This window comes from Danio aesculapii, chromosome 3 (genome assembly GCF_903798145.1).
Source record: "Danio aesculapii chromosome 3, fDanAes4.1, whole genome shotgun sequence".
Taxonomy (NCBI): Eukaryota; Metazoa; Chordata; class Actinopteri; order Cypriniformes; family Danionidae; genus Danio; species Danio aesculapii.
Genome location: NC_079437.1, coordinates 35,815,086 through 35,833,463, shown reverse-complemented (window position 1 = coordinate 35,833,463; position 18,378 = coordinate 35,815,086). Strand labels below are relative to the sequence as shown.

The 18,378-nt window shown below is 34.6% G+C and overlaps 3 protein-coding genes across 7 annotated transcripts in view; 2 read left to right on the top strand and 1 right to left on the bottom strand.

Annotated features, from left to right (window-relative positions):
* Positions 1-14,070, bottom strand: part of pdxdc1 (pyridoxal-dependent decarboxylase domain containing 1) — a 42,694-nt gene extending 28,624 nt beyond the window's left edge. For 2 of the 5 annotated variants that reach the window (XM_056453888.1, XM_056453889.1), the window contains exons 1-4: positions 3,368-3,570; positions 2,586-2,659; positions 558-626; positions 318-392 (exon numbers count right to left, since the gene is read on the bottom strand). In XM_056453888.1, coding sequence (XP_056309863.1) covers positions 318-392; positions 558-626; positions 2,586-2,659; positions 3,368-3,388 — 239 coding nt within the window. In that variant the 5' untranslated portion in view covers positions 3,389-3,570. Of the gene's footprint in view, positions 1-317; positions 393-557; positions 627-2,585; positions 2,660-3,367; positions 3,571-13,983 lie in introns of those variants that run through there. The other 3 variants (XM_056453891.1, XM_056453892.1, XM_056453890.1) reach the window with 2 other exon arrangements.
* mpv17l (MPV17 mitochondrial membrane protein like) lies at positions 7,716-10,221 on the top strand. The gene is made up of 4 exons (XM_056453894.1): positions 7,716-8,485; positions 8,561-8,631; positions 9,562-9,591; positions 9,724-10,221. Exons 1-4 carry the CDS (start codon positions 8,173-8,175, stop codon positions 9,907-9,909), a joined length of 600 nt encoding a protein of 199 aa, XP_056309869.1. The 5' UTR covers positions 7,716-8,172; the 3' UTR covers positions 9,910-10,221.
* Positions 14,071-14,089: 19 nt separating the features above from the next.
* Positions 14,090-17,083, top strand: si:dkeyp-72e1.6 (transmembrane protein 238-like). Its single transcript, XM_056453895.1, has 2 exons — positions 14,090-14,739; positions 15,633-17,083. Exon 1 carries the CDS (start codon positions 14,264-14,266, stop codon positions 14,723-14,725), a length of 462 nt encoding a protein of 153 aa, XP_056309870.1. The 5' UTR covers positions 14,090-14,263; the 3' UTR covers positions 14,726-14,739; positions 15,633-17,083.
* The last annotated feature ends 1,295 nt before the right edge of the window (positions 17,084-18,378 follow it).

Here is an 18,378-nt window from a genome sequence, read left to right as displayed (position 1 = left end):
AGTAGTGATGCATAATGTTTGCAATACATTTTTTGATCAATAAAACAAATTGAAACAAGAAATAATCTATTTTAAACTAAATAATATAAATATGATAAACATAATGACACCTTAAAATGTTACTTTTAATCATTGTAAACCAATCATTGCTAAATTAAAACATAATTTTATTTTTCTGCTTTATTTAAAAAGCCAAATCACATCTTACCAACCTCAAACTTTTTTAAACAGTAGTTCATAATTTGAAAACTGTGCCAAAGGATTTGCTTCTAGGCTTCAGGATTAAAAGTGAGCAGCTCTGTAATGTTGTGACCTACCGGTGACCCTGCTCTTCATCATCTCCATGCACCAGGTTCTGCACAAGCTGAAGAATGCTGACAACATCCTGTCCACTGCAGGAAAAACATGGAAAAAGAGTAAGAATGTCTATGAAGTGTTTTTAAATACAGATTTAGACCACATGAAATCCCTTAGAAACACAAAGGAAGGCAGAATTAAAGATCAAGACGCCAAACAGTGTCTATGTACAATGTATTACAGGTAAAAATGTCACTTACTCTCCTTGTAACGGTCCTGGAATCTCTTTCCAGCTCATTTTTCTTCCTTCCTGGCCCTGTTCGGTTTCCCTGAATATATAACATAACAGAATCATACATGTCATATGACACAAAACCCTGTATATACGGTCAATATATCACGAATATGGCTTAGTAGTGTGAACAAAAATTTAAAGAGATGAAAATTTGTTTAATTCCTGTTCATTTACTCATATAAAAGCCATCCACAATGTAAGAGACTGTATAACAGAACATTTAAAAAGATATTAGCTAATACTGTGGTCCTTGGTGATTCATTAAACAAAAGCCAATACAGCTACTGTCTGTTTGAGAGTCAAAACCAACTGAATACCTGTGTCTCCTGACAATACATTTAAATCTTGTAAATTGAAGTAATCGGCCTGTGCGAGAAGCTGAACAGTATTTACAACATTAGTATAAGCCTTTAAGTTACAGTCTCTGCAAATGCTACGGAGCATGGATGCATGTCAGACTTTGGGAATCTTTGTAATCAACACTGCAATCTTACTTTATAAACAAATAGCATTATTACAAATATCCAAACTGCTGTAAACACATTTGAGGCTCTCTGCAGAGGCTGTGGATTAAATATAATAATAATAAAGGTAAAGCATTTAAACGTCTGCAATATAAATGGATTATGAGACTGTACATAACTCCAGAATTACTTCTCAAATTTAATCCAAACATTACTGATCAATGCGTAAAATGCAATAAAGAGATAGGAACTCCATATCATGGTTTATGGAAGTGTCGTGTGGTTGAACATTTTGGGGAGAAAATTCTAAACTTCTTATTCATAGTATGAAAACAGGATATACCCAAATGCCCTGTGTATTCTAGATATTTTTCCTATTACAAGCACTTTTGCAAGTTCAGATAAGAAACTGTTAACTTTCTGTTTATTACATGCAAAACTTACAATAGCTAGTTTTTGAAAAAATACAGAAAGCCTGCATTTTGGACAATAGTTGTGGGAATTGTCTCATTGTTTGGCTTTAGTTTTGGGATCCCTTTGTAGGTTTCCTGAAGGAAGCTGATATAAATCTTTTCTCTGTATAACTTGTACTATCTGCTATTGATATACCGTGGTTGTTATACGATGTATCTTTATATTGTATGTTCATGCATTTACTTATTAATTCATTCACTCGTTTTCTTTTCGGCTTAGTCCCTTTATTATTCTGGGGTCACCACAGCAGAATGAACCGCCAACTTATCCAGCATATGTTTTACGCAGTTAATGCCCTTCCAGCTGCAACCCATCACTGGGTAACATCCATACACTCTCATTCACACATATACACTACGGACAATTTAGCTTACCTAATTAACATGTGCCACATGTCTTTGGACTTGTGGGGGAAACCAGAGCACCCGGTGGGAAACCCACATGAACACTGGGAGAACATGCAAACTCCACACAGAAATGCCAACTGACCAAGCTGAGGCTCGAACCAGCGCCCTTCCTGCTGTAAGGCAACAGCGCCACCACGTCGCCGCATTTACTTATATGTTTGTATATTTTATTTTTATTTTTTTATGCGTTTCCTGTAATTTACTTTTCTTTCTATTTTTATTGTTTTATTTTTATTTATTATTATTATTTTGTGTTTGGTTTAGATTTCTTTTGTAAATGTTAAAAGCCACTAAAATCAATAAAGACAGTGTTAAAAATAAAGGTAATGCAAATAATAATAAGCTTCTTGCAAAGGAAGATTGTTTGACTTCATAAGACCCCAATGTGTCATCTGGAGTCACAAAAATTGACTTAGTTTTGCCTGAATATGCGTTTTTAACTCTTGAACCGCTTTTAGTCATTGATTCGTGTATTATGAATTACCAAGGACCACAGTTTAGCAAAAGATCTTCTTTAAAATAGAACAAAAGTCAGCTACATATCGCATGGCCTGAGGGTGTGCAAATTAACAGCAAACTACCTTTTCTGGCTGAGCTATCACTTATACACTTATATTATTAGCAACATGATGAAATATGAAGTCTTACAATTTCCCACTTTCCAAGATCTTCATTGCATCAGAAAGATGGTTCCCCATTTCAGCCAGCGTAGGGTCCATCATCTACAAAAGTACACAGTAAAATGTACATGGTTATCCCTGAAGGGCATTGCACTGAAATACAGAATAAATCCCAAACATGATGACAATGCATGTGTATCGCATTTCATGTAACATCAAATTCCTCGGGCATTAACACATCATATTTCACTTGTGGGGCACTTTCACTGCCTACATTAAAAAAAAAATTAGGCCCCTGACCTTATATGACTATTGCGTTTTTAATATAGCTCTATATTCTTTGTAATTGTAAATTGCATAATGTGAAGGTAAATGTTACTTTCTCTCTTCACACACAGAATTCCTGATATTCAGGATACAGGGGTGTGTTGAAGTCGAAAACCTGTCGGATGACAAGGCTCATTTCAATACAGCAGCTCTCATCTCTTCGTCCAGACTAGGATAACACTGAATGTCAAGCCTTGTCCTGGAGCACATCCTGCTCCAACACAATCCCTCAATTTTGCAACACGGTGACGGGTGCTGTGGTTTTTAAGATCAACTTTGCACATGACAGACCACCAGCTATTAAAAATTAAAAACCTCAATTTCCTCCAGCTCTTTCACATTGAACAGAGCACTAACAGCAAATAGTCGACCGTGGTTTGTCCGGTGCATCCTCTTCTCTATTGCAATGACAGCGAATGCTCTTCATGCACTTTAATCAAATGAGAGAGTCCTTCAGGAATGATCAACATTACATTACATTACCTTCACGGGCGGCTTCTCCATGCGGCGTTAATAACCTAGTCGCAGGGACTCTCCGTGTCCCCGTGCGGTGTATTTTAGGGACGGAAATCCAAATAGCACCGAAAATCACCTCGGGTACCCTTTCTCTTCGTTATTTGTATAGTCAATTGAATTGTGCTACTTCCTGGTATCATGCCGCTCCACGCTGGCAACGCTGACGTAGCCTAAACATACGCCCCCTTAACGCTGTCTCCTTTTAGATAATGCACAGATATATGCAATGATGCAGAGGAGTCAATGGGAGCCAGACCCTTGTCGGCTCTTTGGGGGAGTTTTTTGAAAAGTATTAAGTTGAAAAACCTGATTTAGTCACGCTTTTATCGCATCACGTGGTCTCTGGCGTCGCAATCACATGCATTTATGATTGCGTTAAATAGTCTGTCTTTTAATAAAACAAAGTAATACAATATGATTTCAGTTTTCATAAACATCACATACATTATATATATATATATATATATATATATATATATATATATATATATATATATATATATATATATATATATATATATATATATATATATATATATATATATGTATGTATGTATATGTATAGTAAAACCAAACCAAACCCTTGTGTTTTATTCTTAAAATATCAAAGCCGTTGCAATATCAAAGCCTTGAGTTCACAGGGAGCCAATAAAGGGATAGTTCACTCAAAAATGAAAATTCTGCTCTCATTTACTCACTCTTTACTTGTTTGAAACGTGTTTGACTTTCTTTCTTCTGTTCAACACAAAAAAAAATTATGTTTTGAAGAATATTTGATACCTGTAACCACTGACTTCCATATGTTTTTACTACCATGGAAGTCAATAGGTGCATTTCCACTGCGAGCCTAAAGCGGGCTAGCAAGTGTGAGCCAGGGCCAATCGTGTTTTCATAGTCACTTCCGGGGCCTGATCGGGCCAAAGTGGGGCTTTCTCGGGGCCAGGTTTTTAGCTTTCTTTAAAATGTCTTCTTTTGTGTTCAACAGCAGAACAAAACTCATAATGTAGTACCACTTGAGGGCAAGTAAATAGTGAGCAAATTTTACATTTCTTTTGATGATCTATCCCTTTAAGAATTTGAAAATATTTAAATGTTATTCGTAAGCATTTCCTCCAGCTATGTATTTGCTTTTATTTGTATAAGCGTAGTTATGTATGCATTTTTACTTTGTCTATTACTGAAATTAATTTAATTAAAAAAAAAACAAGATTTAGTTTAAGTAAAGGTAGCATCTAGGTTCTGTTTTTTTTTTTTTTTTTTTTTTTTGCCATGATTGAGCTCATAAAACATTTTTTATGGACCAAAATATGATTTGCATTAGATTTAAATCATTCTTTTGTTTGAAAGGTTTTTGCATATTATTTTGAATACTATGCTGTTTACCAAACCCAAATCAGATTAGTGTTTCTGAATCACTTTGCTTGATTTGTTCAAATTATATTTACAACAAATCTGAATCTGATTCATGTGTTGTTAAAATTTGTACAATCAAGTCATAAACTGTAAACTTTTGTTGCAAAGTTGATGCTGTTTAAATAAGAAATATTTCAAAGATGATTCCTTGGATTTGCTCATTTTTAAGTGGTTGTAAACAATTTAAATTGGGCTGAATGTAGACAAACAAATTGTTTGCAATAATTTAGCAGGATTTTTTTTTCAGTGTTTTTAATGAATTTCATTTCAATTTCAGAACTGAGATTTCCTGTTACTTCAAAACGATTTTGCAAACTACACTGTACCTCAGCTGATTTAAATAAATAATTTGTCTAAAAAGTCATCGCTAACACCCATTCTCAACCAGGCCCGGGTATACTGTACACTGAAAAAAAAATATTTCAAGATGATTCCTTGGATTTACTTGTTTTTTTAAAGTTAAGTGGTTGTAAATAATTTATTTGGGCTGAATTTAAACAAACAAATTAAGTTGAACATTACTAAATTTAATTTGTTTGTTTAAATTCATTCATTCATTTTCTTTTTGGGCTTAGTCCCTTTATTGATCTGAGGTCGCCACATTGGAATGAATGACCAACTTATCCAGCACATGTTTTACGCAGCGGATGCTCTTCCGGCTGCAACCCATCACTGGGAAACATCCATACACACTCATTCATCCTCTATGGCCAATGTTTTTGGATATGTGGGGGAAACCGGAGCACCCGGAGAAAACCCATGTAACATGCAAACTCCACACAGAAATGCCAAGTCACCCAGTCAGGACTCGAACCAGCGACCTTTTTGCTGTGAGGCAATTGTGCTACCCACTGCACCACCGTGTAGTTTAAATTCAACACATATAAATTGTTTGCAACAATTTTGCAGACATCTTTTTCAGTGTAGTTCACTGATAATAAAAGCAAAAGAACCCTTAGTTGAAGGTTTGATAGGACACTAATGAAACAGATCTGACAAATGTGCCACTGTTTCATGTTGATTTTTGCGCTCTGGTGAGCATAAAAGGTTTTGTTTTACTACATGTTTTTTCAGCATTAAGCCATCACATGCATATCTTCTGGAGTACAGTGACAGACACTCCTCTAATATTGTTCTCCAATAATGTGCACTGTAAAGTTTGTTCTTGTATAAAGCACTTAATTATTTTTTCTGTTATTATATTACACAGTGGGTAGCTCTGTTGCCTCACAGCAAGGAGGTCGCTGGTTCGAGCCTCGGCTGAGTCAGGTGGCATTTCTGTATGGAGTTTGCATGTTCTCCTAATGTTCGCGTGGGTTTCCTCCATAGACATGCTCTATAAGTGAATTGGGTAAGCTGGTTGCAGCTAGAAGGGCATCTGTTGCGTAAAACATATGCTGGTTAAGTTGCCGGTTCATTCTGCTGTGGTGACCCCATAAAGGGACTAAGCTGAAAAGAAAATGAATGAATGAATATTACATTTATTTTAATATATATTAGTTCTTATACAACATATTATTGTAAATAATAAAATATATTTAAATAAATGTAATATACGTGATATATCATTTAAATCTATACATGTCAATACTTTGTTACTATTAAACTGTAATGTGGAATTTTTCAGGGCAAATGCTCATGTTTCACAACAAGCTACATGTTAAAGTATATTTAACGCTGTGATCTTCACCAGAGGTGCCCCCAGGGGAATCCAATATTGTGGATTGATTGGTGCCACTGACCTAGCTGATTTACTGCCCCTCCCCCTCCCCGATCGTTGTTGACAGCATGCACACACCTTCAATAGACAGCAATGGCAATTTAATATTTACCTTAAGGTACATCAATAGAAGAAGCTTAATAATATTGTGTCTCAAAAAGGAATATGGATAAATGATATTATTAGGGTCTGTACAGTGAGTGTGTGTGTGTATCTAGGAATGACTTTTGTTCAGAATGTTCATTTGTTTGTTTTATTAATTCATTCATTAATCTTCATTAATTTTAGACATGACATACACTGTATGCTGTACAATAAAAGTATGTGAAAAAATAACTGAAAAGTTATTTATATGTATGAAAAGTGTTTTTAAACAAAATGTTGATTTTTATTTGGTTGACACATGTACTTGCTGAATATTTACAAGTATTAAATTGCAATATTTCATTAGTAATTGGTAAATCATCAGTAATTAATTAAATTAATTAACACCACATTATTCCATTTACCAGAAACAAAAATATAACACTACACTGAATTCATTATTTTTTGCCAAGATTTGGTGTGGCCTCTTCTGGCCACCCCTAAGAAAACTTTCTGGGGGCGCCACTTCACACACAACAAGGTGCAGAGATTATGTAAAAAATGAATTGTGCAGTGTAGAGAGCTTCAGCAAAGGACACATTTTGGGAAATGCACTTTGTAGGCTAAGAATCTGAATAAAAAGATTTGTTATTAATGAAATTATTCAGATTTTCTACATCAGAGACAGAGTAGGCCTACCCTCACAAATTCCACAACAATTTATTCAATTTAGAAATCAAGATATGGACAATTATTTGAATAATAATAATAATAATAATAATAATAATAATAATAATAATAATAATAATAATAATAATAATAATAATAATAACGTTATTATATTTTATTAAGCAAATGCAAATTATATCCATGGATGTGAACTTTTAGGTAAATAAAAATTTTAAAGCAAAAAAAAAAAAAAAAAAACATGAGGGTTTCACATAACATTAGCATTCAGACACAAACGTGAACATTTTGCATCAGGTATTTGCGCTGATCGCACAAATATAAAGATCTGTTACCTGAGTGTGAGCGGTCGATCGTTTTTACATACAGATCAAATCAAGGCGCGCCACCCCTGAACGCGCAGGAGCGCGCGGGCAGATTAATGTAGGATTTGAGCACTTGCCTATAAGTAACGGGAAACTGCTGATGACTGTATGAACGCGCTCTGGAGCCTTTTAACTTAATTGCTAAATGGACTAATGAACCGTGATTCTTGTTTGCCTTGCTCTGCCTTTTAAAGTCAAAGAAGATGGACTGAAGCAGAAGTACTCGATTGATCCGGCTTAATTTGGCAGCGCTTTGTAATGATCTTGTAATGTTTCACAATGAGCTGTCAAACTATTAATCTGTAATTTATTGTGCGTTTAAATATACTGGACGAAGCATTCTGGAAATGGGGGTTTAACTCAATATTTGACTCGTCTTAAGCAAAAGGTCGTGTTTTATGAGCTTAGCCACGGCTGTCTGTCATTGTCAGGTCACCTTTATGCCCATCGACGTCATTTATAAAGGTTAAAATAGCCTTCAGCTATTTGGTGTTTTATCGAACATGAGAAAAACTTTTTTCAAGCGTTTAAAACGAGCAAAGGTCTTGCCCTGGATCAGTAATGTGACTTTATACGGATGCCTGTTCGCCGGTGGGGATTTCGTTCATCAGTGCATCGCGCAAAGGGATGAGATGGACTGGAGACACACGAGAAACGTGGCGATCGTGGCTCTGAGTTTTCAAGGCAACTTCAACTACTTCTGGTTGCGAGCCTTAGAGCGTCGTTTCCCTGGAAGATCGGCTGGGATGGTGTTCCGTAAACTGGTTTTGGACCAAAGTTTTGCCTCACCTTTGGCGACCAGTGTGTTCTACACAGGTGTTGTATGAAGGTCAAATGACAGTCGCTTATTTGCTTGTTCAGTTCGAATTACTCGGCTCTTTGTTTTCACAGGTGTGAGTTTCTTAGAAGGTAAAGAGGACATATTTGAAGACTGGCGAGAAAAGTTCTTTAACACCTATAAGGTAGGAGTCGGACCATTCATCAAACACTATTAACTCAACACTATTAACACTAACTCAACTTCTTCAGAGAATAATTCATTAATGCTGTCAACTACAACAAGAATATTTTCACATATACTTTACTATTATTATACATATAGCCTGCCTTCAGCATTATAATATATGAATATTGAAGAATGTCATATTTAATTTGGGCAGCAAACAAAAGTCATCTAATAGACATCTATACGTAGACAGCTTGGCTAAAACAAGGCTAAACTTGGGCTGTCAGTGAAAATCTAATAGACATCTAGGAATAGCCCAAAACTAGACCAGTCGTCAACTAGACAGATTAGACAGATTTTATATTTGTAGTCATTAATTTCTGTTTATTTGTTGACTAGTCTAGTTTCAGCCAATTCTTAGACGTCTATTAGATTTTCACTGACAGCCCAAATTTAGCTCTGTTTTAGCCAAGACGACTATGTTTAGACATCTATTAGACATCTATTAGACATCTTTAAAAAACTAAAATGCTTATAAGAGTGTCATATGTAGTCTAGACCTTTAGTCTAGGCCTTCAGGGCTTACAAAGTGTGATTAATTTATGCTGTTATTTTATTTACTGTTCCTTGTTTTATGTTTACATTGAAGTCTCATTATGATTAAAAAAATATTGTAAGGAAGACTACAGCATATTATAGCCTTTCACTGTTAAAATGAAAATGATTTTTACATTTGCAGCCATAATAATTAACACCAGCATTAAAGTGTTTTACGTTCAACATGTCAGATAAAAAAAATGTCGTTTTTATTTGTTTATGTTTATTGATATATTTAGTTTGTTTTCAAATGGTGCTCATTTTATTTACTCATTTAATTTACTATAAAATTATAGTGAAAGTGTCTAGCGTTTATTGACTATAGTCTAAATATATGTTTACTTTTCAGACTGGATTAATGTACTGGCCATTCATGCAGGTGAGTCCTGCCTTCTGTTATACGTATATACACAGACAAGAGTGCAGTAAACACTTCTTTGCTTTGCCAACATTTTTTTCTCGCCTTATTGAAATATTTTGTTTATACTGAGTACTCTGTAATGTCTTCCAGTTCCTGAATTTTGTTCTGATGCCTCTCTACCTGAGGACAGCGTTCATGGGCTGTTCAGCTTTCGTGTGGGCCACGTTCTTGTGTTTCTCTCGACAAAGTGGAGATGGGACCGCAGCGGTGGCCTTAGCTTGGGTCATGGCCCCCAAGAAACGGCTTCTACGTCGCAAAACAGACGAGGAGAAATAGACACATAGTGGCGCACATGAACAGCTTTGTGCCTTTGCGAAAGACAATTCTGTCCCACAATGGTACTGTATTGAGTCTGTGTTGCGTTTATACATTTTAAGAGTGATAACGTGTACATGTTTTATTTATATTTTTGCTGAAACAACACTTTATATAGTTAAATGTGATTTAATTTATTAATGAACGGATAATGAATTGTGACTTTATGTATTTTGCTGTGTGGTGCCCGAGGGGTCTTGTGACATTTGTGCCCCAGGTCATTAGGTTGCCATTCAACCCAAATACCTTACTGATTTATTTAAAAAATAATAATAATAAAGGTTTATAAAGTGTGCTGTATTTTTTTCTTCTTTTCAGAAATGAAGGTGCATATACTCGAAAGGTTTAATTACATGCACATATACTCAAAAGTGATGCAGCTTTTAATAGATTTGTATGTAGGAAAATATATATTTTAATTGTGATTAGACAGTAGTACTTCCCAGTTTACACTGTGTCTATTAGGTAAATCAGTGGTTGTTTCAGATGAATGAGGTGTTTAAACATTCAAAATTGGGAACTACGACAGCTTAATGTAGATTTTATGAGATATTGAGGGTGATGCTGGGTAACAGATAAACAGCTTTTCCGGTACTGATTGTCTGTGTTGGATTAGGCAGGATCACATGTTTGCTAATCTTTGAAGGGCAAAAATGTCTGGTGTGCACTCCCTGTCTGCAATATATGACCTCTGACTAGTAGAGAGAATATTATTATGATTTTAGCATATAATTTTAAAAATGCCTTTTTAGGAAGCACGTTACAATACGTTTTATTATAAGTTGAGTAGATTATTTAGCATGTAAAATACTTTAAACTGTTAATGAATCTTTTGATTGATTTCAACAAATTATGTTTTTTGATAATGTAGTAAACATTAATCTGAGCTAACATGAACTAGCAATGAGGAACTGTATAACATTAACATAGATATAAATACTGCTACAAAAGTATTGCTCAATGTAAGTACGAAATAATTGATGACAGACAAATTAATTATTTGAAAGTATTGCACACCTGAGGTAGTGATGCAGACTTATTAATGGAGTTTTGGCTGTTGTAAGATGAAATTTGCAAAAATAAATGAAACTGTAGTGCCTTGAAATGTTCATCAGCTAATCAGAATCAAGCATTCACCAGCCCTGATGTGTTTACTAATGGACCTTTATATATAGTGTTTTCCTTTTACATGCTTGTTTAGTAAATTATTATATCTCAGACAGATTAATAAGGATTTGAATAAAAATCTAAAATTGTTACATTCACCTTTGTTTTCATAATAGCAATAATTAAAAAACATTTACATTTAATTTCTTACATAACCTTTTGTTTGCATTCTGTTACAAGATGAAAATAGATTTTCCCATTTCTAAACATTTACTCATTCATTTTTCTTTGGCTTAGTCTCTTATTATCAGAGGTCACCACAGTGGATTAAACCGCCAACTATTCCAGCATATATTTTACACAGTGGATCCCCTTCCAGTCACAGCTCAGTCCTGGGAAACACCCATACACTCTCACATTCACACACTCTCATACACTATGGCCAATTCACCTATACCACATGTCTTTGGACAGTAGGGGAAATGGGAGCACCCGGAGGAAACCCATGCAAACATGAAGAGAACATGTAAACTCCACACAGAAACGCCACCCGGCCCAGCTGGGACTCAAATCATACTTGCTGTGAGGCGACAGTGCTAACCACTGAGCCACTGTGCTACCCATTTCTAAACATAAACAAATGCTTGATACTCAGGGCAACCTTCTGAGAAATGTCTTTTTAGCAATGTTGCTTTGGCTACTTTTCTACTAAGAATGGGCAACACTATTGTATCTGTATCCCATTGCCCTAATTAGTTGCCCTGTATCTCACCAGGTTGCCCATTGACGGCATCCTTTCCCAAAGTTGCCCAGCAACATTGCTAAAAAAGTCATGACCACATAACATATTTTTGCTGCTTAACTTAGTTAATCACAATTCTTTGCTTTATGTTTAAAGTGATTTTAATGTAAATTGAAATGACAGATTAAGTAAATTTGATTCAACTTAAAAACTGACACTTTAGTCAGTGCCAATAGCCTAGTGGTTAGTGCGTCGACATATAGAACCCAGATGCTCGCGGCAATCTGAGTTCGATTCCCGGCTCGAGGTCCTTTGACGATCCCTCCCCTCTCTCTGTTCCCCATACTTTCTTGTCTGTTAATCTCCACTGTCCTGTCAATAAAAGGTGAAAACCCCTAAAAAAAAACTGAAACTGTACATAGTCAATTTCTTTTACGTTTAGATTAAAAAGCTTTTCCTTTACTGTCACAAAATAACTAACCAAACTACTTACTAAACGAATACAAATGAAACATTAAAGAAAATAAGCAAGATGGCAGAAAGATTTTGACACATTTAAGATTGTTTACTTATTTAACTACTGCCCCTTTACTTTCTTTCCTTCAGCTTATTCCCTTTATCAGGGGTTGGTAGTTTATTTAAAGGGACAGTTCACCCAAAAATTTTAATTCTGTCATCATTTACTCAGCCTTTGCTTTTCACAAGCCCCAAAAGTTCCTTCTTCTGTTAAACACAAAAGAAGTTATTTTGAAAAATGTTGGAAAACAGTAACCACTGACTTCCATAGCATTTGTTTTCCTATATGTAAGTCAATGGCTACAGGTTTCCTACATTCTTCAAAATATCTTCATGCATTCACCAGACAAAAAAGAAAACCATAAAGGTTTGTAACTAGAGAGTATGTAAATAGTGATTTTTAAAATTTAGAGTGAAATATCCCTTTAATTATCCTCCTGAAACCCCGCCCATTGACTTGTGTCCTCTGTAGTGGACATTGTGTTTTCATGAATTTTCTTTGAATTTTTTGAGCTACTCTGTCAAATCCTGTTGTGCTGTTCAGAGGACATCCTGGGCATTCTAGGAACCACTTCTTACACTGCATTCAAAATGGCTGGCATACAAACAAGCACATTTTATGGGAAGGAGACATTTATGTAAAATTTTGCTTTTTAAATGTTTTTTTACTATTATTATTATATATATATATATATATATATATATATATATATATATATATATATATATATATATATATATATATATATATATATATATATATATATATGTTTATTAAAGTGTCAGGAACAATAAATTTAGCTTTCAAAGCTGTTAACTTGTTTGTGTTTCAAAATATCATCCTTTATTAAATGTCCACTATAGTGGACACAGGACCATCTTAATGTAATTAATGACTGCATGTTGTAGGGGGCAGAACTGAAGCAGAGAGGATTCTTTAGTTGAGGGAGACTCTGACTTAGAGTCTCCCTATCAGACAATTAGAGAATTAGAGACAATTAGAGAATAACAATAACAAAACAATCAGTTTTAAATCGCTTTTATGTTAAATATGTTTTGGATTAACATCACTCAATTTCAATACAAAAGGAAAAAATGGCTTTTGTTTAGTTTTTGTTACATTAATATTGCATTATTATCCCTTTACAGCCATATCCTGTACAGTTTTGTTGTCTGAGTGGTGGTCGTTTTGGCCCTGTGGTCCACTACAGTGGACATGCTGTAAAATTAAAAATAAAAACAAAATGTAAAAACTCTAAATTGCATAATTTTTTTAACCCAAAGGATGTAGGAAATCACAGAACAAAACAAAACAAAACAAAATTATTTGGGTCTCAGGAGGCTATTGTTTAGTTTTATATTTATTATCATATTTTAATTGACATTTTATCATTTTTGTATGCAGCAGCAGTCAACAAAAACCTTTAATCTAAATTGTCCCTACATTATTGAACGACACATATTCTTGTCAATTTTGAAAAACTTTTTTGACCCACTTGAAATGTTTACAACTGTATATTGTTGCTTCAATAAATAAGCCTAAGGATTTGAGCGTTAGTGTTTCATTACAAAAACTCCATTACAAAAACTCCACAGGTTTACACCTCATCAACATCAACTGAGAGTGTGGCCTACTGTAAAACTGTAAGGGTGTATTATTCATACTGTACCTGAGGAACGGCCCTCGGTGTCCTGTATGCATGTGTGTGTGTGAGAGAGTGTGTGTACTTATGGTTGACTGTCTCTAGGTGAGTGTGTAAAGACTCTCCCACCGCTCATGCCACTCCCTTCAGGTGAACGGAAAGCTCCTTCCCTCTCGCTGCTCGTCTATAAAACAAACCAAAAACAATTCAAACCCCTTCCAAACACTTCACCCCGACGGCTAACATTTCCAAAAAATCAATTCAACATTTCTGAAGGACTATAAAAACCTACAAAAACAGGCTGGGGATGGAGGCAGCGCCGGGCGGTCTCGGGCGCTGTTCGTGCGCGTTCTGGCTTGCCGTGGCTTTCGACGTGCTCGGGCTCATCATATTGTTGCTCGGCGTTTTTGGAGATCTGTTCTTCTATGACTTTTTGATATACGCGGGAGCCATCATCATATTCCTGAGCCTCATCTGGTGGGTTTTCTGGTACACGGGAAATATTGAGGTGCCACCCGAGGAGCTTGAGGATGATGTGGGCTTGCTGAAGAAGGGCAGGGGTTTGGCTGGTGTGGTCAGGAGGTTCTCTAGTCGCCTCTCCAGCGGCATCAGGAACTCTTTTAGGAGAAATGGGGGACCCAGAAGTCAAGGTGCGGCGTCTGGTCAGGGGAAACACAGCAGAGAAGTGCCAGTGACTCTTGCAATGACCTCTCAGGATAATGTGAGCACTGTTTCTGGGGCAGTGACCGGAGAGACTCAGGCTATATGAACCACCATGTACAGGTTAATAACTAAGTCATGTTTATTTGTGTGCATTTTATCAATAACAACAACAATGCCAATGTCACTTATCAATCAATGTTTGAGAAAATGTGTCAAACTGTGTCCTGAAAGTGTGTTTTTCTCCAATCCTTAAAGATAATTGTCACATAGAGATTTAAAGAGTACCCAAAGAGAGAGAGAAAACGTGTAAAATTAACCTTAAGTGTGTTTTTTCTCTTATTCATGATAATATTTGTCACATAGAGATTTAAAAATTATCCATAGACAGAAAGAAAACATGTAAAGTTAAGCCTTAAAGTGTGCTTTTCTCTAATTCATGATAATATTTGTCACAGAGATTTAAAAATTATCGATAGAGAGAAAGAAAATGTGTAAACGAAATGACTTTGAGGAAGTATTTGCATAAGTAAGGACAGATCACTCGGTTAAACATCAACTATGAAACTTTATGGCTCAACGAAAGACAACTGTAATCTAAAAGACAACAGATGTACTGTATAGGCCTATTAAAAGTCAGATTCATCCTGACAATGTATGGTGTGAATATTCTTTTTATCATTTAATAGAATAGAATATAACAGATTTACTATATATAATAGATGTTTTGAAAAACTGTTTAGCAGTTCACAGGGTTTTTGAGGACAAACGCAAATAGTTGCAAATAAAAATTAACAAGAGGAAAGGTAATGCAATACAACGCTAACCCATAATATGGGTAGGATTTACACACACTGTTATTACTAATTTACAACATGAAGGACAATAAAGTAAAATCAAGGAATTATAAATTGTGTATGAAAGCATAAAAATGTAATATGTTTTCATACTGAGAGAGACCTTTTGAAAACAGCAATAAGCTTCAAAAATAACATGTTCTTGTTTTATTTTAACAGGCTACAGAAGAGGATAATCAACCATCACAATGCCTCAGCAGAGTTTTATTTTTCTCTCTTGTTGAAATATAATTTTATTTTTTTGATATTGTTGTTTTTATCGCAAGTGTTTACAATTATGTATTATGTAAAATACTCTTTTGTTGAATTGTTTTGTGCTTTGTACTCTATTTTGAAATTATGCATTGACAAGATCAGCAATAAATACAATTATGTATTTGCCAACATTTATTTGTGTGATTTATAGGCCTAAGTCTATGGAGCCAGATCAGTCTCAAAAATAATACATTTATTTACAAAATAAAATTCATGCATCCACAACACATTTCACATTTACAAAACCCAATTTGTAAATTTGTAATCACACGATCTGTAAAAGCAGAAATCATAAAAAATTTGGCCAAATGAATTGGATTTGTGTATTTATGAATCGTGTTTTGAATTTATGAATTGGATTTGCATATTTCAGAATTTACGAATCATATTTGCATATTTTAGAATTTACCCATTAGATTTGTGTATTTATGAACTGTGTTTTGAATTTATGAATTGGATTTGCATATTTTAGAATTTACTAATTGGATTTGTGCTTTTATGAATCGTGTTTTGAATTCGCTGGATTTACATTTTTTTTTTATTTTAGAATTGGATTTGCATATTTTTTAATTTAGTAATTGGATTTGTGTATTTTTGAATCGTATTTTGAATTTATGAATTGGTTTTGTGTATTTTTGAGTCGTCTTTTGAACTTACGAACTGTATTTTGTAAATGTGAGCTGTGTTGTGGATGCATGAATTTTTTTTGTAAGTGTATTATTTTTGAGACTGATCTGGCTCCATATAAGTCTGACATTGGTTTCAAACAACATGCAATTACAACCCGGACATGTTTTAGTGTCCTGCTTTTATTGAATCTCAAACATTTCTACTGTACAACCTTTGGACAGTTAGAAGTGATATTAGCTTTGCTTCCTCTTATCTTTGTTTGCTCATACCAATTTAGAACCAACGGGTGTAAATGAACAGGATGGGTGGCATACAGTTTGATGTTTAACTCAACGACAGACCTCGATGTTTCACAACAGTTTACATATATTTATGTTAAGCTTTGAGTGTTTTAGCTTTATTTCTCAGTAGGTGGTCCATGTCTTTTAAGTGATATCACATGTGTTCATACATTGGCATCATTTGTTGAAAATTCCATACTTAAGCTGCATAAAGCAACTGTAGATTGTGTTTACTGAGAAAGCAGGTTTCTTAATGAACTTTGAAATATAGAACTAGGCATGGGGCGATAACCGGTTTCAAGGTTTACGGCGGTTTGAAAAAGTCAAGCCGCAACAATTACTGTTATACTGTTCCTAAGATGCATGTAAAGTTATTTTGATGTATTTTTTATGTGTTGTAAGGAAATCAGTGTTTTTGAAACTAATAAAGCTAGCAGAAGTCAATGATTTATTTAAATTATTTAGCCTGACATGTTTACTTTTTTTAAATATTATAAATGTGAATTGTAAATTGAAAAAATGTCAAATGAAATACTGTATGTTGTGTTCAACGGAGAAAAATGTGTTGTCTTTTACTAAGACATTTAAAAAGAAATTATTCTAGAGCTATAATCACAATACCTTGATATGGTTTATATCCAAGGTTATCATACCATCACAAACTTATATCGGCCCATGCCTGTATAGAACTCTCAAATCAGTATTCTAGGATAAAACAAAAACAAGATGTCACACAAGGCAAAGTAAAAAAAAAGATATTATATGTAAATCGTATTGTGACATTAGTTTTGGGAGAAAAAAATAAACAAATTCCACGAGTCTGAAACAGAAAACATTTGGTCATGAAAAGTCATGACATTGACACTGTTTTTTTGTTACTTTATTTTATTAAAATAGGTTAATCATATTTAATTTTATTTTTAACTTGTGTGAGATTTATATATTTTAAGTCAGGTAACATTGGGAGTGGAAAAAACTTAATTTGATTCAACCTAAAATTTTTTTATATATATATGTATAGGGATCCACCATGTAACCTATATTTGATCTCTATCAAATCTTACACAGAGAAGGTACAATATTATATTCATTCATTCATTCATTTTCTTTTCAGCTTAGTCCCTTTATTAATCAGGGGTCGCCACAGCGGAATGAACCACCAACTTATCCAGCATATGTTTTACGCAGCGGATGCCCTTCCAGCTGCAACCTATCACTGGGAAACATCCATACACTCTTGCATTAACACACATACCAATTTAGCTTATTCAATTGACCTATAGCGCATGTCTTTGGACTGTGAAGGAAACCCATGCCAACAAGGGGAGAACATGCAAACTCCACACGGAAATACCAACTGACCCAGCCGAGGCTCGAACCAACGGCCTTCTTTCATTTTTGAAATGTACTTCTTTCATTTTGGAAATGTACTATATTTATACAATTTACAGAAGCAAACTAAGCTAGTTCAGCTAAATATTTAGCTCATTATCCCACAATAAAAGTATTAATAACTATGTGCTTGTTTTAATTGACTTGCAAAGTGATTATAACAGATATGTTGATAGGCTAGTATTATATTCACTTTATTATAGACAAGTCGTAAATGTTAACACTCAATTTTATATCATACGTAGACTACCTGTTCCATCTGTCTGTCCACCAAGGAGCCCCGTGATGTGCGATATTATTGTAAGCAAAGCAGCACAACATCAAGTCATCATTGCACTTCAAACCAC